We start from the raw sequence: 22,302 nt of genomic DNA on the forward strand, positions 1-22,302 counted from the left end.
TGAAGAAAAAGTACATTTAAAGAGAGAAAACATAAAGGAATTAAACTTTTAGGTGCATTAGTGATTATCAAGCTAATCTAAGTTATCGTTAAACTTAGAGTTCTTGGACTTATTTTTCATTGTGTTTTAATAAACTATTCCATATGTCAAAATGGCTTCCAGACTCTGGACAACTCCTTTACATGCACCTCAGATGCAACAAAGCTGAGGTTTATTTGTGGTGTTGAAGAGGTTTGTACAAATTGCTTGGCATACCTGATTTTATAAAACTTCCATAATTTTAGTTCTTGCTTTTTCTTTCTTCTCAAGATAAGGTATTGTGTGGAGAAGGGGAGGGTGGGGAGTGAGAAGGAATGACGAATGACAAAGACTTTATTGACTCTTTAGTTAAAAGTAAATATGGTAATGGTAAGGTTCCAGCCATCTTTGGTAGAGTGTTTGTAGATTTATATAATTAGCATGGCACTCTGAACACATGAAGTGCAAGTTACAGTACAGGTTAAGTATCTGTGGAATAGGGATCAAGAGTAGCGAAAATACATGTTCATCTTAATATAACAAACTACTCAAAATATGGTGAACAGCAAGATCATCAGCTCAGTATTTTATATTGAAATTACTTCCTTTCTTGTCGTCTTTCTAGATAATTGTATCCTGACTTGTTAATGTTGTATGTTTGGGAAATGTTGTTCAAATTAGATTAACAATACAATCTGTTTTTTACAGGTCCTTCAAATCGCTCCAATTCTGTATCATCTTTGGATTTAGAAGGGGAGTCTGTATCGGAGCTTGGCGCAGGCCCTTCTGGGAGCAATGGTGTTGAAGCTCTGCAGCTGTTAGAACACGAACAAGGCATGTGCAAATTCTCTAGAAGTGCGTGAGGTGCTGTAGATGGTTAATGCAAAGTTCTAGGGAAAAAGCTTGAAAAATTGCCTAGTTCAGGGAAAAAAATAAATGAATGCTCTCCATTGTGCAATCACTTCTAATTTTTGTTGTTTTTCCTCTTCTATAGAAATATTTCTTGTAGTCCATAGTTAGGAAAATGAGATTGCATGAGATTTTGAGACTTAAGTTGTTTATAGGAAATTGCAAAATTTCGCCTGATACCAGCTTTCCATTGAAGAGAAAAGGGTGATCTGGATTGGAGAACTGGTAAAAAGTATCTAGATAGCTTCTTTTTAATATATTTTAGTCAAACACTGGAACAGGTTGCCCAGAGATTATGGAGCCTCCGTTCTTGGAGATGCTCAAAACATGACTCAACACAGTCCTGAGCAATCTGTTCTAATTGATCTGACTTTGAGCAGGGAGGTTAAATTTGGGCAATCTCCAGAGGTCCCTTCCAGTGTTAATGATTCTGTGATATATGTATATATATATATGTATATATATATATGTATGTATATATATGTATGTATATATATATATGTATATATATATGTGTGTATATATATATATGTATATATATGTGTGTGTATATGTGTGTGTGTGTGTATGTATATATATATATATAAAATACATCTAGTCCTATATATATACATACATATATATATATATATATATAAAGGATATATATATAGTCCTTTCAGTTGATAAGAGTTCAGTCTGAGAAAGGTAATTCTAAAAGCTAGAATAAGTTCTTATACATAAGTTTTTTGATAGTAGGCTTTTATCCATTACCTTTTGCCTATCAGTTTGATAGGTCACCATCTGTAATTTAAGAGATTTTCCTCTTACATCTCAAATGTGGTTTTAAAAATCTTTTCAGGCAACATCTCTTGAATTATATAATAGTGCTTTATGGACCTTACTTTAAAACAGTATCTTGCCTGACAGAATTAGTTTTGTTTTGTTTTTTTCCTATAATGTACTCTTACAGATTTTCTATTAGAAGTAATTGGAGAAGCCTTTTGAAAAATTGAGAACTTTTTGTTTTTGCGTAGCCACAACTCAGGATAACCTTGATGACAAGCTCCGTAAATTTGAAATCCGTGATATGATGGGGTTGACCGATGACAGAGATATATCAGAAACCGTGAGTGAAACATGGAGTACCGATGTCTTGGGTAGTGACTTTGATCCAAATATTGATGAAGATCGTTTGCAAGAAATTGCAGGTAACTTGATGGTGCATCTGGTATGTTAAAATACTTCGCTTGCTGTAAAACAGTAAAGCTACAGAGCTGCCCTCCTTCTAAACAAGTATGTTTTCACTGGTTAAACTGGAGCTTTTCTGTAGGAGGATTTTGTGCGTATGTCCTGTACTTTATTTGGTTGCTCACTTCTATTTTTTTTTTCTCCCAACATTGACTTTCATAATTACTTTATTAAGGACATTTCTAATGTGCTCTTTAATACTAGCGCTGTCTTCTGAAAGCATTTATTTAACTACATGGTTTCCCTTTACTTTTGCAGGTGCAGCTGCAGAGAACATGCTAGGCAGCTTGCTGTGTTTACCAGGTTCAGGATCTGTGCTGCTTGATCCCTGCACAGGTTCGACGATATCAGAAACAACAAGTGAGGCTTGGAGTGTGGAAGTATTACCAAGTGATTCAGGTCAGAATCTTGCAGTTTGTTTATGCCTTCATTGTGAACCAAAACTCTTCCCTAGGCATATAATTTAAAGCGAGAATCTGTCTCTGCATTTCCCTGAGAAACTGGTGTCCTGAGGTTAAGTTAGAATTTGTGACTACTCCTGGTATTAAAAGTAAGATGACAGACTCTTCCTCGGCAGAGAGAAGGTGGAAAGGATTGCAAAATACTTAGTGTTATGTAAGAACTTCTTAATGGCCTAGAAAGGAAAGAAGAGACTGTAAAGCCAACTTCTGTTTGTTTGGGTTTTTTTTTCCCTTTCTTGTAATGTTGGTTAGCGGTATCTGTCGTATTAGTTTCCTTCAGTTAACGAAGAGTTGACTGTATACTGTTGTCTCTGGCTAAGAAATACAATGCTTAAGAATAAAAGCTTACCAAAATGCTTGTGAAGCTAGGACATTGCTACCTGTGTATAGTCCTGCCCCCTATGTAGGGAGAAAGCTGTTGTTGCAATAGTTGAGTTAACTTAATATATTAAATGAAACCCCTTACCCCTTCTTCTGTATGTGAATTTTAAGGGAATGTGGCATTCACAACAGTACTTTTCCTCTCTTCTTTCCCCTGTCTGCGTTTTGTAGAGGCCCCAGACTTAAAGCAGGAGGAAAGGCTACAAGAACTGGAAAGCTGTTCTGGGCTGGGTAGCACATCTGATGACACAGATGTAAGGGAGGTCAGTTCTCGACCCAGTACACCAGGCCTCAGCGTTGTATCAGGTGTGTTTATTTGTTTCTGAAAACACATTGCTGTATTAAAACATGATCAGCATCTACTTTGCTGCACTTACTTTAATTATACATGATTTCACTCATGAAATAACTTTTGCTATTCATACTTGGTTTTTCTGCTCATCTTAAAAGCTGCATGTGGTGGCAAGGGGGAAGAAAGGCAGCAGAGCATCAAATGTCCTGTCCTATAGGACTGATGGTTAGCAATGGAGTGTTGATTGGGAAGAGGTTCTTAACTTTCTTGTTTTTACTTATCATAATTTTACTGTGGTGTTTCTTTGTGTGGTGTTTTTTTTTTTTTTTTTTTTTAATATTGGCTTATTGGTACTTCAGTTTTTAGTTTTCTGCAAACTATTTAGCAGAGTGAAACATCTTTCTAATGTGCATCATAATGTGTAATCATGGCTGTGCTAAAATAGTTGGAGATGTAAACCAAAAATCCTAAAATCTTATTTTAGAAGTATAGAATTTCAGAATGTCTGGGTGCTACTGTAAGTTAGGACTTCATCATTGCAGCATTCACAGAATATTTTAACATCGTCAGGATTTTGCCTCCTTTTTCTCTGAAGACTATTACCGATGCTTCTTTTGTTGTGTGTAAGGTATTAGTGCAACATCTGAAGACATTCCTAATAAGATTGAGGATCTCAGGTCTGAATGTAGCTCTGACTTTGGGGGAAAAGATTCTGTGACAAGTCCTGACATGGATGAAACAGCCCATGGTAAGTAAGGTACTTTTCTATAAATGAGAATTGGATTCTGTGATAACTGAGGGCTTTTAACAGTGGTATTTTAACCATTAATCATTTTAGACACTTGTAAAAGTCCATAAATTTTGCATCCTAATAGGAGTGGAACAGAAGCTGAGAGTGAAATAAAACTTTTTCTCCTAGCTTAAAATTTCAAAGTTCTGGTGGCTGAGAAGCTTAACATTTTTCCTATTTGCTGGTACCGTATTTGCTTGACAGAGAGGCTGCAGTATTTTATAGCATTACAGCTTTACCCATTGATCTAAGGTCTTCTCTGGGTAATTCTGTTTGATTACATTGACTGTCCTCTTGCACTTGGAATTTGGTCTACTCTTTGAGATTTCCCCAGCTTTTGGGATTTAATTCTTTGGTTTCAGTTCACAAGATCCTTGCATATCAGAATATATTAAAAATACAAGTTTTGTAAACTTATTGACAGCTGTTTTTGTTCTGTATGTTGTAGGTAGTTCTTAGCACAGTGCTGACTTTTTTTTGATTTCCTTTTCCTCCTGTATTTCAGGAGCCAGTCAGTTGACATCTCCCCCTTCTCAGACAGATTCTTTGCTTGCGTTGTTTGACCCTTTGTCATCAAATGAGGGTAAGTTGTAAAGGATAAGCTTTTCTCTAAAGACTGGCGTTTTCAGTGATTCTATGTATTGGCTAATTTGAAAAGATCTTACAAGAAACATATGCAGCTTTTTATATTTATCATCCTAGGAGTATCAGCTGTAGTGAGGCCTAAAGTACACTATGCAAGACCATCTCACCCACCACCAGATCCACCAATCTTGGAAGGAGCTATGGGAGGTAACGAGGCCCGATTACCAAACTTCGGGTCTCACACTTTAATTCCAACCGATTTAGAAGCATTCAAGCAGAGGCATTCTTATCCAGAAAGGCTAGTTCGCAGTAGGAGCTCAGATATAGTATCGTCAGTTCGAAGACCTATGAGCGATCCTGGGTGGAACAGGCGTGCTGGTAATGAGGAGAGGGATCTTCCTATGCCAACAGCCAACACTGGAGCAGCTGTTCTGGTTGCTGCATCTCAGTCATCATCTTCATCTCCCAGTAAGGACTCCTCTAGAGGAGAGGTAAGGCTTCTGTTTACTGCCTCCTTTTTTTTTTTTCTTTTTTTCCCTCCTCTTTCTTTTTCCTTTCTCTTCCTAGCAGGCCCACTTTATGTACCATATTCCAGCAAAAGCTGATATTAAATGCGTTTAGCCAAGGAATTACAATGTACTTTTGTCATCTTTTAAAGTTGGACAGTAATGTTGTACAAGCTAAGGCTACAGATGTTCAGAATGACTTAAATGAACCTGGTGGTTCTTAAATTTATTTTATAAGCTTTATTTGACTAGGCAGGACTTCAGAAATAGCTCTGTATTAGTGTTTGAGCTTAAAATGCTGCAGCATCTTGAAAAGTAACTTTCTTAAAAATTTAAGCTCCTTCACTTCTTTGGGACAGATATTTCTAACTTAATCTGCTATGGCTTTGTATGTTCTGATGTAGTTTTGTTTTTACAGTTGATGTAGCATAAGCTGGTAGATCTCAAGGAGAGATTCTGTCTTTACGCTTGAAAAATAACTAAACTATTTAAGAATGGTATATGCTGAAATGTAGACTCTGCCCTTCTACAGATTGAAGAACGAAAAGATAGCGATGATGAGAAGTCTGACAGAAACAAGCCCTGGTGGCGGAAACGTTTTGTGTCTGCCATGCCCAAAGGTAAAATGTGTCTTAGTAAGAGTCTTAGTAATAGTACATACTTTATTAAATCTTTATTCACTCGTATGGAAACTTGTTACTACTTCTTCGCATATTAAATCATCATTTTCAATAGCTGTGACCCAGACTTTGTACAGAGTAACTGTCCTGTTTCATTTTGAGAAATAAAGCATTCTTATTTATAAAATTGCAAGCAGTACAGTAAAGAGAGAAATTCTGAAATACAAAGTATGGGGTAACTATAGAGGTGTGTAAGCTGAAGCAATTTGGTCAGACATTGTGTTAACCTTAATCATTTGGTGACCTCAGAATCCTTAGTGAGGCCAGTCATTGTAGTTGTATGGTATCAACTTCATTGCAGTTTCACTGAGGACTAGTCTTAATTCTTCAGGGATGGTAGCTTGCCAATTGAAGAATATTGATAATTTAGGATGTCTCTTGGAGCAGAGAATGAATGGAAATTAGATTTTGGTTTATTTATGAAGCGAAGCTTTTTCTAGACAACATTTGGCTTTCGTGCTGTGAATAATGACAATGAGTGATAGAACTATGTACGGAATATTAGATATTCTTGCCTTTTTTTAAACACAGGCTATCATTTAGAAAAGAGCCAGTGTAATCCTTGCAGCCTCTGTATGAGTGTAGATAGAAGTATTTTAATACCACTTCATTTGCTTTTCCATTTAACATTGTGCAGTCTTCTCCCTGCACTTAGTAATGGGAAGGAGTTGCCAGAACAGGTTCACATCATTATGGCCAATACCTGAGTTTGAATTATTAGCTAAATTAAGGTATGAAGAAATATGTAAATAAAAGTGGAAGGTACCTGTCTCCCTTTCCTAGTAACTGCAGAGCATACAGTACCTGGAAGGCAAAGCTGTTCAAGAAGGAGCTTTCTACTTAGCTCATGGTAGTACATCTGTTAAAGGTAGTGCTTGCTACATATGATGACAGTACAGTTCTGTTCCGCCTCACAGACAGGCTTATTCTTTTGCTGATGTTTACTTGATGACAAACATCTTGATTATCTAGTTTCTTATAGTTTCTTCAACCTCAGCGTAGTCTTTAATAAGGTACCTTGTACTTCCAGCTCCTATTCCATTTAGAAAAAAAGAAAAACAAGAAAAAGACAAAGATGACATGGTGCCTGACAGATATTCAACACTTCAAGGTATGTGAATATCTTCTTAATTATTTCTCTCATAAAATGTCCTCTGGAGTCCTGGAATGCTCAGCAGGTATCTATTTACAGCAATGTATATGCTATTGCAGTTAATGTTCAGAACTGGCTTCTTGAATGAGAGAGTAGATAGCTTCCTGCCTTGAAGGACTGCTTTTAGATAGTCATAATTCTCTCAATACATGTAGCACTGGAATCTTCAGTCAAGTTTTCACTTTGGTTTTGCTTTATAATGCTCGTGTCCTCATCATAGCTGAGCTGTCAGAATAGTTGCAGACATGTCTGTGATAGTTACTTAAGTGCCGAGTTAAGTATGGTTTGGACCTGGGGTATATATTTTTGTTTACCTAATAATTTCTAGAAGACTTCAAATGTACAATAACCATTTGTGTATACAGTATAAATATGCCATGGATCTGGCTTTATTTCTTCACTTTCATTGTACTTGTGGGTTTTTTTCTGCCTCACTTCAGACTTTATAAATATATTTGAATTGTGGTTTTATGAACACAAGCAGGTATTTGTTTTGTTGTGGCTGGAAACAAAGTCCAAAGTCATGGGTCTAACTTTTCGTATTTGGCTTTCTGTTAGTACAATACAAGGGTAACTCCTGTTGGTTTGGTTGCATTTTCAGATGATCCCAGTCCAAGGCTCAGTGCACAGGCACAGGCTGCAGAGGATATTCTGGACAAATACAGGAATGCAATTAAGCGAACCAGTCCCAGTGAAGGAGCTATAGTAAATTATGAAAGTGCAGGTGAGAACCTGGCTTTATAGTAATAATCAATGTAGTTCTTCTCCTTAAAGATTAAAAAAACCCACTTCAGTATTCTACACAAATGTTAGTAATAACAGCTGAATAAACTGGTGCTACAATAGAAATATTTATTCATTAACCTGTAGGATAGCCCCTCTGAGATTGGTAACTAAATCAGTATTCTCAAGGACAACTCTTTCATGTTGCCATTGAGATGGTTGTTTATTAACAGTTAGCACATCTCATGTCAGGACAGATTGGTGTGTTTGGTTTGCTGCTTGTTTGTTTTTAATGGAAACTGAACAAAGTATACTGCTCTCAAACTGATGCAGTTTCTTTTTAGTGATTTGCAGATTGTATATTTTTACATACTTATTTCTGTTTTTCAGAACAGTTGTCTTATTTGCAGTCTCAGAGGGCTTTTTTTCTTATAATAACAAGAAGAAAATAGATGAATACTAGAATAGAGGAATCAATAGAAGAAGCTAAACAAGTGTAACATTGGTTTGTGGGGGTTTTTTTATGTATTTATTTCCACAGAGACAATTGGGGATGGTGAGAGTATGCATGACTCTCCCCGTGATGAGGCTTTGCAAAACATGTCTGCAGATGATCTCCCAGACTCTGCAAGTCAAGTAGCACAGCCACAAAGTTCTGCTTTCTCCTATAGGTAAATATATTTGCATGCTTAATCTTACATACAAAGTAGAATTAAAAGCAGAAGTTGTGTGATTTCCACAAAAATCTTAACATGGCTAGTGCTGTCTTCCTTAATTGTAAACTTTTATGTGCCTTTATCTGATGTAGTTCTAAGTGTCTCAAACAGTCACATTCCCACTGATGAAGGAAGGGATATTTCTTCCTTAGACACTGAACTGCTCTCTCCTCTAAGAAAATTCCTTTGAAACTGATCTTGGCAGCCTTGATGTATTAAAATTATGTTGAATAACTTCCAGGCAGTATTTAAAAAAAAATAGTAAAGACTGCTTATTGAAGAAACAGCCTTTGCAGCAATTTTATTAAGAAAATTTTTTCCTCTTTAAGGGATGCAAAGAAGAAATTGAGACTGGCTCTTTGTTCAGCAGATTCTGTTGCCTTCCCAATGCTGACACATTCAACAAGGAATGGTCTACCAGATCACACAGACCCTGAAGGTAAACTTTAATTTATATATACACACAGGTGATTTGTATTGTATGTGTCTGTTCCCTCCTGTCTAGTGGCATCTGTACTGCAATCTTTATGGAAACGTCTGTCTGGCATAGGCATAGAAGGCATAGGCCTTCTTTTGTCCCTAAAGTTTTTTTTCTTACTCCGAAAACAAGCCTGCCTACTAAATCTGTGTGTGGTGGTTTGTTTTTGTTTTTTTAATGAAGTATTTCAGATATAGTGCAAGCAGAGCCTGAGGCTGTAGAATAGTCTCCTGAAATGTGTGTACCGTTGGGAATTAGCGTGCAGTAGTAAGATAGGGGCTTAAATGATTTAAAAAGTCTTCACATTGATTTGGTATGCGTCACGTGTTTGCATACTTCCAATCCATCTATTTTAAGTTTATTTAAAGACAGGTGAATGTGTCAGCTTGTCTGGTCCACTTCATGTTTCAGAATGGTTATAAATATTAAATAAGCTAATGGTACGAAGACTTACACCTTGATATCTGTAAAGTTGTTCATATGTACGTTAGGCAATAAATGTTATTTTAAGTGCAATGGTTTTAAAAAATGCATGTTTCCCGTATCTGAACGCTTTGTTTTATCTTCACTGTGCCTACATTTCTTTCTTAATAATTTTTCTATTTTCTTAATTAGATAATGAAATTGTGTGCTTCTTAAAAGTTCAGCTAGCTGAAGCTATTAACCTCCAAGACAAGAATTTGATGGCCCAGCTGCAAGAGACAATGCGATGCGTAAGCCGCTTTGATAACAGGACCTGTCGAAAGCTGCTGGCATCTATTGCAGAGGATTACAGGTAACTCGTTCTGTATCTTCTTATTAATGGGTTTCCAAATGCATATATTTATCCACTAATAGATCGGAAAGATCCCTTTTCATTTAAATGGCACTTTACCAAGTCAGATTATTACAACTCCACTTTCCTGCAATGTGATGAAATTGTCTTTTGCTTCTGGGAATGGATTAAAAAAGCTTGGAACTTAAGTCAGTCCAGATAGACTGATCTAATCTGAGTTCATTACTGTGGCTAATGCTCAGCTCTGACACGAGAGGCTGTTTAGAATTTGCTTTAGTCTTGCATCGTGGAGCGCTACAAGAGCAGCGAATTCAGGGAGAAAAGTCTAATATAAAGACTGAACTTCCTAATTCAGGAGTTATCTTTATTTTAAAAACAAAAAGTTGAAAACAAAAAATTGAAAAAAGCTGCTCTTGCAGCTACAATGTGACAGTTTACAGAGCTTATTATATTCTATCTGAATGGAGTTTAATGAAGAGCACTTCTCTTTTTTTAGGAAAAGAGCTCCGTATATTGCTTATTTAACTCGATGTCGCCAAGGCCTGCAAACAACACAAGCGCACCTGGAAAGGCTTTTGCAAAGAGTTCTGCGAGATAAAGAAGTGGCCAATAGATACTTCACTACAGTATGTGTGAGGTTACTGCTAGAAAGCAAAGAAAAGAAAATAAGGGAGTTTATTCAAGGTAACAATGTAGTCTGTGGTTTGTTTATATTCCTTAACTCCATATTTAGGTGCTGGCTCTTTGGTTAATGTTTTAAAATACAACTTCTGATTGGAGGAGCAGACTCCTAAAACAGTCTTTGTTTTAGCTAGTGTACTAACAGCTCAAATGTACAGATTACTGTGATGTAACAAATTGCTTTATCAGCTAAGCCATGTTAACCGTCTGCATTTTTTCATAGGCCAAGAGAATGAATGTAATTTGACCTCACTTGGCCTAAGTAGAGTCATGCTAAATCATACTATCTAACATCTGCCACAGGAAAAAAGCATGAATACTGGTAGTTTAAATTAGAGTAACTGATAAATGATAAATTAAGTTGCAGCATTCAGTTGTGAGTAGGGGCACTATGCTTGTACCTTGGTAGATATAGGGAATGGCGGTAGTTTGAATCAAATGAATGAAAGATAAAGTCATAGCATAAAGGGTCTTTTCACCAGAAAGACAACTCTCAAATCAGGCCCACTTAAAATGAATTATTTCTCTGTTCTGTTTGACACACATCTGACCTAATGAAGCACATAAGAAATTTGGAGTCAGTCCTTGGTCCTGGAGTATATACTGCTGCATATTAAATGTGTCTGAATAGGCTGAAATTAGTATGACAACTTCGTATCTACTTGGATTAAAGTTCTGGTAATGAGAATCAGTGACCCAGGAAGGAGTTAAAGTTTCCTTGGATAGAAAGAAGGCAGCTATTCCTGGATGATCTAAAAGAGAAATTGGCAACTGTGATGTTTAGGCTGCTGGCAGATGAGTGGCAGTTGTCTCTTGGTACAGAATGCTATAAATATGAAGCCGATGAGTGGCCAGTGATTTGATCACGCTGCATCAACTTGGCTATATCACATTCTGTATTTTGTAGATAAATATGAATTTTGCAACTGTGCCTACTTAATAAAGGTAGGGCTAGATAATGGTACATGCTGATTTTTTTTTTTTTTTTTTTTTTTTAAATCTCACTCTCTTTTCTCTCTTTCTCCTGGATACAACTTTGTATCGGCTCCTGCCAGTAACCATTCTAATGATTGTTCTGAGTGTTTTGCGGGGATGTAGTGTCTATCTCTGTGGGTGGCTGGAAAGAAGGCGTGAAAATTGGTGCTGCAGAGGAATAGATTGACACAATATCACGTAGAGTATTTTGACCATATGCTTTACTAAATGTGTTCTATACCCTTTAATTCTTCCATTTAATTCAAGTGCTTCTGCTTTTATTTCCCTCACCAGGGCAGGGGCAAAACAAAACCTCCATGCTACTTGGCAAGAAGTCTGAAATGGATTCTGAGTTCTCCTTTCCAGAAACACCTATCAGAATTTTTTTTTTTTTTTTTTTTTTTTTTTTTTTTACTTTAAATGAGCCTTTTCTCTTTTTGCTTTTTGTCAGATTTCCAGAAACTCACGGCAGCAGATGATAAAACAGCCCAAGTTGAAGATTTTCTTCAGTTCTTATATGGGGCTATGGCTCAGGATGCCATATGGCAGAATGCCAGCGAAGAACAGCTTCAGGATGCACAATTAGCTATAGAACGCAGCGTGATGAATCGTATTTTCAAACTTGCATTCTACCCTAATCAGGATGGAGATATTCTGCGTGACCAGTAAGTTAATGGAATTGAAGTTTGATTCCTCTTCTGCTGTTGGTGCAGATGGAAGCTATACTGTCTTTGTGACAGACTTCATTGTCTAAGGCAATGATGCCCTACAAACTCGTGTCATTTCTTGTTCTTTTACAAAACAAAGAAGTACTTTAGCATCGTGCAAAAGTCTGTGTTTGCAACAAACTGCTAAAACAATAAAACTCTAAATGTAGTGAGTTTTGATTCAACTTTCAGCTCTGCAAATGTTTGCCAAGAGATTAAAATCTGCCTCATGACTCATTCATTCCACTTTCTATTTTTGATACTGTATTTTCTATCTTCTTTTTTAAAGATCACCTGCTGTTTGAATGCTCTACTGGGAGTGTAGTTTTATTTTGATTGTATGCCAAAATCCTCTGCATCTGTTACTGATCTAGTGTCCATTAGCTGTAAGACCATCATGACTATATGCATTCATGAAGATCTCTGTTATAATACACCAACCTGAAGACTGGTGGGAAATTCCATAGGATGACTGCTATACTTACAAAACTGCATTTGGGCTGTTGGGATGGCTGGCTGCTTCTTTCTTCTCACTCTTGTGTGTGTGCGTGTGTTTTCAGGGTCCTTCACGAGCACATACAGAGGTTATCCAAAGTAGTGACAGCAAACCACAAAGCACTTCAGATACCTGAGGTAACAACTTCTCCTTCTCTTGACTTTCATATGAATGTTGGGGGGCTTTGTGGTGTGGGGAGGGTTAGTTTGTTTTCTTTACATGTGAAAGCATTACTTTTGTATCTGTGACATCTGAAATACCCATACACACTGTACTGGTACTTTATCTTCCATTGATCCATCCAAATCCATTTTATTCTTTCTGCTTTGTGTCACATGTGTCCTGATAGTAAGGTTGAGGAAGTAATAGCAAACTACACTAAGATGCAATAACTTTCTGATAATTTCTTTAAATAGACAAGATTCAAACCCTCTATGCTTGTAACGTGATTCATGTCATGGCTGTAGTTTACAGTCATTAAGTTAACTTTCAGAAGTAGCTAGAATTTATGCAACCTCAGCGTCTCTGCATTTGCCCTGTTTTCCACTTTTCTCATCGTTAAGAGGATAACTTAAAGCAGGTTGGTAGCCGTAAGTTTGTCAGGGGCTGGATGTTTGCAGCCTTCAGAGTTTTCATTTCAGTACTTAGACTGTACAACTCAAAATGGTGAGCTTTCGTAAAGCTGCTTATATAAAAAACAGACATGGCTCTATCTTTCTTTGAAACAGTGTACTGGAGAAGTTGAGGGGGGGGAAAAGTACAAGCTAACTATGTTAGCTGCGCACCTAGTGTTGTCTCCTTGTAGTTTTTCATTTTATCACAGCCAGAAGCCACCTTCATCATGTAACATAACCGTTTGTCTTAGAGTTTCCCATTTCTCCTGAGCCTTGCCTCCTGTCTGTAAGTCTCTGGCACTTCAGATCCTCTGTAGTGCACGGTAGTAGCTTGCACAAACTACAACTGGCAGCATGTTTCTTTTTCCTAGGTATATCTCCGGGAGGCACCATGGCCATCTGCACAGTCTGAAATCCGCACAATAAGCGCTTACAAAACCCCCCGAGACAAAGTACAGTGTATTCTGAGAATGTGTTCAACCATCATGAACCTGCTTAGTCTGGCAAATGAAGATTCAGTGCCTGGGGCAGACGATTTTGTTCCTGTTCTGGTCTTTGTTCTCATAAAGGTGAGTTGTCTTGCAAAGATCACAAACTCCAGCAATAAAACATTTCCTTTAATTCTTGTAATAAGCATGTTTCTGGAAGAAAAATCATGCATTTGAGATACCTGAGAGCGTGCTGGACTTAAAGGAGATCTAATTCAGCAAGTTTAAACTTCAAAAATGTGGTCATGGTTAAGCTTTTTGAATCCAAGCAAACTTTGCAGTTGGAACTCAGGAGGCTGTTGAGGTGAGGGGTTTTTTATTTGGGATATGTCCACCAGCATCTGTCGTCTGTGCCTGTTTAATATTGTCCTCTTTCAGGACCAAGCCCCACACTAGGACTGACTTGCACTGTTGCTGAACTTTTTTGAAATGTGAGGGTTTGGAGAATGGTGTCTCATTTCTAAGATGTTAAAATAGTAGGGTTTTCTATGTGCTGACATCCTTGATAACCATTTTATAGCTTCTACCAGTGTTATCATTTTTTTAGGCTTGGCCTGCTAGTCATTTTTCCTTGTTGGAAAAATGCTTCTTTCAAGTCTCATGCCTTCTGGTGTGTGAATTGGGAGTGGTCTGTGTAAGCAGTCACTCCCCTACTTACACATTATAGAATCATGTATTACACTTTTTGTGCAGTGATCTTCACAAAGAATTTTATTTCTGTGCTGTAACTTGTAATGTTTTATGTTTAGGTTTACAAATAAATTGTAAGTACTTTTTTTTCCTTCTTTAACCCTTAGGCAAATCCACCTTGCTTGCTGTCCACTGTTCAGTACATTAGTAGTTTCTATGCTAACTGTCTATCTGGAGAAGAATCATACTGGTGGATGCAGTTCACAGCAGCAGTTGAATTCATTAAAACTATTGATGATCGCAAGTAACTGAAAACAGCACATATATGGGCAGACTGGTAGCAGAAGAAGCATCTGTAAGAATGTACAACAGCTGCAAAAGCTGAAGACAGGACTTTCGTTGTATAATATTGTACAGAACTGAGACATTTTAAAACCCACCTTTACTAATCAAATTAATTTAACAGGTTTTTCCTCTTCTCTTTTGGTTGCATTTTTTTCCCCCTATAGACACTGGCACTGCGAAAGGGACCACAAATTTCAGGTATTTTGGAATCTCAAAACATGTAAAAAAGTCTTCATGCTCTTCCCACCACCCCTCTTCTTGAATTGTTACTCACGTGAATAATTCACTTCATTTCTAATTGAAAACCGAAAAAAGAAAAATCAGGGCAACCACTTAGTATACTTTCTAGCTTAATACACCTTTTATTAATAAAACACCAGCCACACTTAAAGTTTGTAGTAGCTGACATCAGTTATCAATTGTATTTCACTTTAAAGTCTGAGAGGACAATGTAAATATTATATAACTATATTTAATGCATTGCAATTATCTTTGGACTCATTATCCTTTGAATAAACAAGCAAAAGCCTCTCTGACCTCCAGCAGATTGTGACATAGTATGTTTTGGTAAACGGAAGGACTTCTTCAAAAGGCTAGGATTAAAAAGGGCAAGCTGAACTATTTATTAAAATGTAATTAAGATGACTGAAATTTCTGAAACTGGAATTTATAATAGACAGGGCTCATTAGATAGCTAAACACTTTTTGGCTAGGGCATTAGGGTGTTATAAAGGTTTGGATTTATAGAGGAGAGGGACTGTAAGTTACAATAGATAAGTCTAATATAAAATACCTTACTGTAATATTTTTTCTGAAATATTGTGTATACTGTACAAACCCCAAACAGAGATCCTTAACAGAACCTTGGACTGTAATATATATTTTGATTAGTGACATTAAATACATATGCCAGGGGTTTCAGTGAATGTTTTTACTAAATGTTCTTCGTGTTGTCTGCTATGCAGCGGTGCAAATTTTATTGTTCATATAAAATATTTTAAAATATAACACTGTTCTTTATGAAACATATCATGACATCAGTTCAGGGTGTTTTATAGATTTCTCACTCCACCTTTCCCTTAAACTGACAATTCTGAATTTAAAGACGTTTTTATGCACACCATGGATTTTTCATGAATGAAATAGTCTGAGTGATGGCCAGTGGTTGTCACCTGTATATAAGCAGTGTCGCTGTCCTTTTTTGGCTAGAGCCGTTGTGAAAAAGGACAGCAAGCATTTAACTTTTTCATGTCAGTATTATTCCTCGCTCTTCGCGGAGTGTTTATTGCACTTCTGACAGAGGGGTGTGTTACACTTTGTGCCTGTGAGTGGTAAAGGAAGCAAAATCTTTAAGCAGAACAGGTTCTTTCTCTCACATTCTCTTCAAAATATGATTAAGGATTTTTGTATGTGCATTTGATGATTAAAACCTGTAAGTGACTGATACTTATGAAAATCATTTGGCTAAATGAAATTAGAACAATTCATGTAAAGTATCAAGTGCTTGAAGTTTGCCTATGCTACTTGTCTAGGCATAGTTAAAGAAACTTACTTTCTAGGACTTTAATATATTCAGTATAGCATTTTTGCCAAGGTAATCACAGGTAAGAGGGTGGGATGGTAACTTTTCTCTTTTATTTATAGTCTTTCTCCTCTATTAGAGGCTTGATTGTGCAGAAGAGCAATACTCAGTAGAAACGGAATTCCTCTGATCTGCCTTACTGTGGTGACTCAGTCTGCGTAGCATTGCAATATTCTAGTTATTTAGCCTTGGTGGGTTTTTGGTGCTGAACGTGTAACTTAATATTGCAAGCACAGCCCTGGCCAATAACACTCAGCAGCAAAGCACAAATATGCCCTTGAAGATATGTCCAGATCATATCTAAAAGCAATATAAATTTATTTATATTGAAGTGTGCTGTAATATTTAATTATTACTTGAAGATATGAGATGTTAAGATCAATGTACTAAAGTTCCTTTAATCCTGTAGTTTGGGTTTTAGTTGAGGAGAATATTTGACCTTAAATCAGTCTTATTCTAAGTCTTCAAAGTTTAAAACCTGGTATGAAGACACATAAGTTGACGATTACCCTGTGCATTACTTTTGTTTGCAAACTTGGCACAAAGGATTTCATCAGCATCATTAGGTCTTTCAGATTTGCTCTCCTTTATGAAAAGGGCAAGACTCATTTTCTTCACAGTTTGTATCACTTTTTTTTGTGTAGAAAAATACTTAACGCAATTGGAGTAATTTCCAGAAATTATTTAAAAAATAAGTATTTCTGTGAGCCCCAGATTAGCTGAGAGTCTTAACAGCAAGATGGTCCTTTGCTGCTTATTTTTTAACCTAAAAGTTTTCTATATAGCATCGATATAGTTAGGCTTTCCAAAGAATTAGATACCTTACTGTAACATCATCCATATTTTTCTCCCTGGTGTCCCATAACATTTTGTTTTAAAATGATAAATTACCTGTATAGGAAGTGATGTTGTTAGGTTTTGTTGTGCTATAGTAAATGTGAAAAGACAGTGCATAAAGGACCAAACAGTAACAGAACTGTTGCCAAAAGGTGCCAGCTGACAGTGTACACCTGTTGCTATATACTTGATGCTTTCTGTTAAAATTACTTCAACCACTGAAGGGTGAATTGAATGTTTTGGGGCAGGGTGTGGCGAGGGAGGGGAGGTTAGTAGTAATAGACTGATAGACTTGAGGCTCGGCCACTGACTTCAGTGCTAGTCAGCACCAGTCTAGAGAAACTGCCAGATTAAGCTTTGGCATCACTGGGCCTGTTAATTTTACAGAGGTGGTATTTTCCTCTTTTGGGTAGAAAAGTGAAAGAAAAGCATTGGTTCTCTCATCCCTAGGAGTTTCCATTTTGCTCCTAAACCTAAGTGAGATTTCTCTTTAAACATTTTCTTTTCCTTTTTTTAAATCCTCTTCAAGGAGAACTGGAATATATATGGCCTATTAATTATTTAAATCTAAAGGTTTTTGTTTTTGAAGAATTTATACTACCAAATGCTGAATGTAACTGCCATAATTTTCAGGAAGAAAGCCACGAACATGATCGTGTTTCCTGTGAGTGAGTTTCTGGTGAGCACAGTGTTGGTTCGTTTTACTTGGGATTGTTAATGTTCTGTTAAGCCAAATTCTCGCGGAAGTTTGAGAACTCACTGCCATGTTAATGCTGAGTAGCGCATAGAGGAAGTTTGGTAGGCCGAAAAAGGAGCAGCAGTAGAAGGCAGACCTGTTTAGCAAGGTTTCGAGCAAGTGAAGTGCGTTTGTCTGAAATCTGGTGTACCAGACGTGGCTGTGCTGCGGTACACACTGTGCAGCCTTAGGCTGCCAGCGTGATGGGAGGTCGGGAACAGCAGAAAGCAGTCGACAAGGAGGGGGAAAATACTCTTATTTGGATAACAGCTGATAACTTGGTTGAGCCTGTACTACTTGAGAATTAATCTCTGCTGAGTTAGTAGTGTGTTCTGTACCTTTTAATTGTGCTTTACCTCTGTTTAAAAGCTTTGTACTGCCTCTCCTCTTTGAAACTGGTAAAGCCTTTATAAATCTAAATTAAAGAGCTTGCACAATCTTGTATACAGGAAACCCATCTTGTCTCTAACGTGATTATTAATGTATTATTCTGTAAAAACTGATTAAAAGGAGAGCAGTTTAACTGGCTGGGTTTCATGTTTCTGCATCGTCACAGTGTGATCAGCAGTTGTGCTGGCGGTAGCATTGCAAGTTTTACCCTCGCATAAACAACTATCCCTAACTTTGTGCAGTTTCCCAGTTAGCATTGCTGCCACGCTGTATCTGCAGACCTTCTCCTGCACGTGCACCTACAGCTCACGGTGGGTCAATGCCAGGGGGAGGGGGGACACAAGCAAAATCCAGTTAACAGAAGAGGCACTGCGTAAAAGGGAGCTTTTCGGTTATTTTTTTTAATCGTGCAGCCAGGCTATTATACTAGCTTGAGGAAGAAATAACTGGCTGCTCTCTTAAACGCTCAGCTGACCAGCCCAGCGCGGGGGCCCCGTGAAGCGGGCTGCCTGGGGGTGGCAGGACCGTGTGTGGTGCTCCTTTGGGATGGGCCGCCTCAACTGGCAGGGGACCTCGCTGGAGGGGCCGAGGTCAGGAGCACTGCGATTCAGTCGTCTTACTTCTAAAGGTATGCTCTCACTAGCTGCAACATACTAGCTGAAAAGCAGGCTTTTCTAGGTGTAGTCCTTAAAAATATATATATATATATTTATTTTTTTTTAGTTTGGAAAAATTGCAACCTAGTCCAGTCAGATTTAGTGACTAAATTTAACCTTGGGGATAACTGGATATGGAAACCGTAGAAATGTGTGCGGTGATATTTGGAACTGTAAGGACAGCTATGGAGGAAGTGAGTGGTGGTATAGCTGCCCGTAAACCTTGTCTAGCTCCAACCCTTCACTAAACGCAGTCTGTCTGAGGTATCCCCTGCCGTTCAGAACACGCTGTGCATGAAGCAGTGACAAAACTTGCATATTTTTAAATGAAAAGTTTCTTCTGTTCAAACCAGTGTTCTGAAAGAAAGCCATCCATTTCTTGTTAAAGATGTTTTTCCAGGTAGTAGAGACTTGACTCGGATGCTTCGGAGAAGATCCAGACTTCCTCAACACAACGGCGCTTCAGGAGAGGCGTTCATCCGTCCGGAGCGCTGCGAGGGAGCTGCTCCTACAAAGCCCCGGGTAAGGAGCGCCCGTCCCCGCGCAGCAGCGCCCGTCCCGCGCGCCCCCCACGCAGCAGCGCCCGTCCCCACGCAGCAGCGCCCGTCCCCACGCAGCTGCACCCGTCCCGCGCGCCCCCCACGCAGCAGCGCCCGTCCCCACGCAGCAGCGCCCGTCCCACGCGCGGGCAGCGCCGCCCGGCCCCGCTCCGCCGCCCGCCGCCGCCACCTGGCGGCCGAGCCGCCGCCCTGCACCCGCCGCCGCCGCATCCAGGCCTGCCGTTCGCTCGGTCCCTGCAGTGTTATTGACCTTGATTCTCTCTCATTTGCATCCAGCATTTTTCATCCTCTGGAATATGGTGTTTGGGGACCTTTCCATCATTAAGTGGATTTACAGCAATTTCCTTATGTGTTTTCTCCAAGGGATTCTGTTATGAGAGGCACATTAAATCTCCATTAATACCTCATTATCCGACTGATAAGATTACCATGATAATGAGGCAGAAATTCTAATTGTTTCACTTCTTATTGTGCCTTTCATTAAATCATATACCTGGAAGTTGCTGCTGGCGAGGGCAGCTCCGGCCCCCGGGGCTGAGGCTGTCCCAGCGCGTGCCAGTCCCGCGGAGCTCGCGGGCCGCTGGGCTTGGTTTGGGCACGGCCAGCCCGTCCCCGCGGGGCTCTCGCGGCAGCCCCTGGCACGGCTCTGCCTGGCCTCTCCTCCTGTTGCCCACGGTCCCCGGAGAGCTGCCTCGGAGCCAGCACATTCGGTTAACCTGACTTTCAGACTCGGGAGCTCATTTCAGTGAGAGCTGGATGTAATATGTTAAAGACGAAGGGGCTCGGAGTGGTTTGATTAGGTTTGCTCTGCTGTGGGAGCCAAAATGCAAGGGCATAAGAGCGAGCCTGGGCGGCTCCTCGTGCTGCTCGCCAGGCCCTTTCCCCCGCGCAGCACCGCACGCTCGGCACGGCGCACAGCCTGCTAGGAGCACGCTGCGTCTCTGCACGTGCGCCTGTATTTTTGGGGACACTTAAGGCGGTTGGTCTAGTAAGGGAAGCCTGCTCTTGCTGGAAGGCCCCTCCTTGCTTGTAGGGCCTAAGAAACAGCTGTGGTAAAGCATGCTCTGCACATCTGCAGCTTGGTAGGGGAAGCGCGTGCAGGCCCCCTCACCCAGGAGCAGCTTGTTGTGGAGCTGCCCCTCACGTGGGAGGCCTGGGATGTGCTGGGACCCCCCTGCCAGCGTGGGGGCCTGTGCACAGCACCCTCGGTGGGTCACGGGCCCTGTGCGCCCAAACGCGCGTGGGCTGGCGGCTGCCGCATCGGCGGAGGTTCGGGAACCCCTGCCCCGAGTCCTCCACCTGCTGCGTTCTCGCCCTGCCTCGGAGCCCGTTTGTCCCGTTTTCCTCTCTGAGGTTGTCAGAAAGCAGCTTCTGCTGTGTTTTGCTTTGCAGATCCCTCTCTGGGTCTCGGCCGTGGCGAAGCTGCGGGATCCTTTCCTCTCCGTGCCCCCAGGCTGGGGGGAGCAGGGCACGGAGGGCTGCCGAGCGCCGCGGGCTGAGCCTGGGAGGCTCCATCCCTGCATCCCCCTGCTCCCCTGCCTTTGCCAAACCGGAGAAGTTTGTGCTGTGCAGAGCCTGACAGATGCTAATATTAATTGCAGCTTTGGAGCTGACGGAGGGGAGAGGCGGCCTGGAGACGGCGGTTTCTCACGGCGACCCCGTGGAACGGTACCTGCTGGCGCAATAATGGTCTCCGTCGTTAGCGGCGCCTTCCCCACGGCTCGCGCAGCTGCGGCGGCAGCGCCCGTGCTGGGCAGCCGGCTGCAGCCCCCGGCCCCCGCCCGGGGCGGCTCGACCCCCGCGCCGCGTCCACGATGCCGGGCTTAAGCCGGCGGCGGGGCCGGGAGTGACCCTTCCCAAAGCGCTGGGAGACGACGTCTCCTGCCGCAGCAGCGGCCGTGGGCTGCTGCCAGGCCGTGGTGTTTCGGGGGTGTTTCATCAGGATCTCTTGCTGGGGCCGCAGGAGCCCTCTGCTCCTCACCGTCAGCATGTTTCTGCTCCAGTAACTCAAATGGCCTCGCTCTCAAGTAGGACGAGCAGCAGAAACTGTCCCTGGTGATTATTCTCTAGTAGCCGCAGCGCAGGCCGCGATGTGTCTGCGCGCAAGTGCCGTGATTTTACACGGCCGCTCTTCCCTGCGGGCTTTTCAGCACAGGGGTGTGCGGTGCCTCTGCAGCCTCCTTTGGAGCTGTTACAGCCCATCAGGTCAATGATCCATGAACTAAAAAGTCTCTAAGCAGGAGCAATTATTGTCTATCATGTGTCAAAGGCGCCCGTATTGACCCCGATGGATGGAGCCATTATGGCCTGTTGAGTCAACGACCCATGAACGGGGGAGTCCTGGGAGCAGGGGTCTCGGCACGCCGGGCCCTAACCGCCCCCTCTATCACGTCTGTCCTCCCCATTACTGGAGCAGGGATACGTAGGGCTCCTGGGCGGAGATGGATCTGGGCTGGGGGGGAGCGGGGTGGTGCGGGTGCTGCCCAGTATCGCCTCCCGCTCCCCTGGGCACGGAGGGGCTGCGGGCAGCGTGCCTGGAGGAAGATGCGCAGCCCAAGCTTTGCAAGCGGGCCGGAGGCAGGCTGCTCGGCTTCGTTTTCCGTGGGGATTTCCTTATGGCGGAGCTCCATGCAGAGCTCCTGGCCCGCAGGTAGCCGGCGGCAGCCTGGCGCGGCCGAGGGCCTGGGGTCAGCGTGAGGCTGCTGGGCTCCCTCGGCATCCTCGCCCCTGCCAGGGAAGCGATGGCAGCCTGGGCACTCCGGGGGAGAGCCTGAGCTGGCGCGGATCAGCCTGGTGCCTGTTAGACCCCCCGCGTGCCTCGTCATCACCCAGCTTTACTTTGCTCCCGTGTTCCCTGGCTCGGGGCCGCGGCCAGCCCAGCAGCCAGCCCAGCAGCCAGCCCCGGAGC

General features: G+C 41.2%; 1 protein-coding gene across 5 annotated transcripts in view; it reads left to right on the plus strand.

The window, feature by feature from the left end:
- The window catches only part of GAPVD1 (GTPase activating protein and VPS9 domains 1), a 36,365-nt gene extending 18,054 nt beyond the window's left edge, over positions 1-18,311 (plus strand). For all 5 annotated transcript variants that reach the window (XM_026100856.2, XM_026100853.2, XM_026100855.2 and 2 more), the window contains 18 exons: positions 727-852; positions 1,944-2,117; positions 2,416-2,556; positions 3,171-3,305; positions 3,920-4,039; positions 4,587-4,664; positions 4,784-5,157; positions 5,705-5,792; positions 6,883-6,963; positions 7,607-7,729; positions 8,270-8,399; positions 8,774-8,883; positions 9,538-9,697; positions 10,194-10,381; positions 11,805-12,018; positions 12,621-12,693; positions 13,542-13,739; positions 14,456-18,311. In XM_026100856.2, the coding sequence (XP_025956641.1) occupies positions 727-852; positions 1,944-2,117; positions 2,416-2,556; positions 3,171-3,305; positions 3,920-4,039; positions 4,587-4,664; positions 4,784-5,157; positions 5,705-5,792; positions 6,883-6,963; positions 7,607-7,729; positions 8,270-8,399; positions 8,774-8,883; positions 9,538-9,697; positions 10,194-10,381; positions 11,805-12,018; positions 12,621-12,693; positions 13,542-13,739; positions 14,456-14,596 (2,654 nt within the window). In that variant the 3' untranslated portion in view covers positions 14,597-18,311. The remainder of the gene's footprint in view (positions 1-726; positions 853-1,943; positions 2,118-2,415; positions 2,557-3,170; positions 3,306-3,919; positions 4,040-4,586; positions 4,665-4,783; positions 5,158-5,704; positions 5,793-6,882; positions 6,964-7,606; positions 7,730-8,269; positions 8,400-8,773; positions 8,884-9,537; positions 9,698-10,193; positions 10,382-11,804; positions 12,019-12,620; positions 12,694-13,541; positions 13,740-14,455) is intronic.
- Positions 18,312-22,302: the final 3,991 nt, after the last annotated feature.

The sequence above is a fragment of the Dromaius novaehollandiae genome, chromosome 20, assembly GCF_036370855.1.
Source record: "Dromaius novaehollandiae isolate bDroNov1 chromosome 20, bDroNov1.hap1, whole genome shotgun sequence".
Classification (NCBI taxonomy): Eukaryota; Metazoa; Chordata; class Aves; order Casuariiformes; family Dromaiidae; genus Dromaius; species Dromaius novaehollandiae.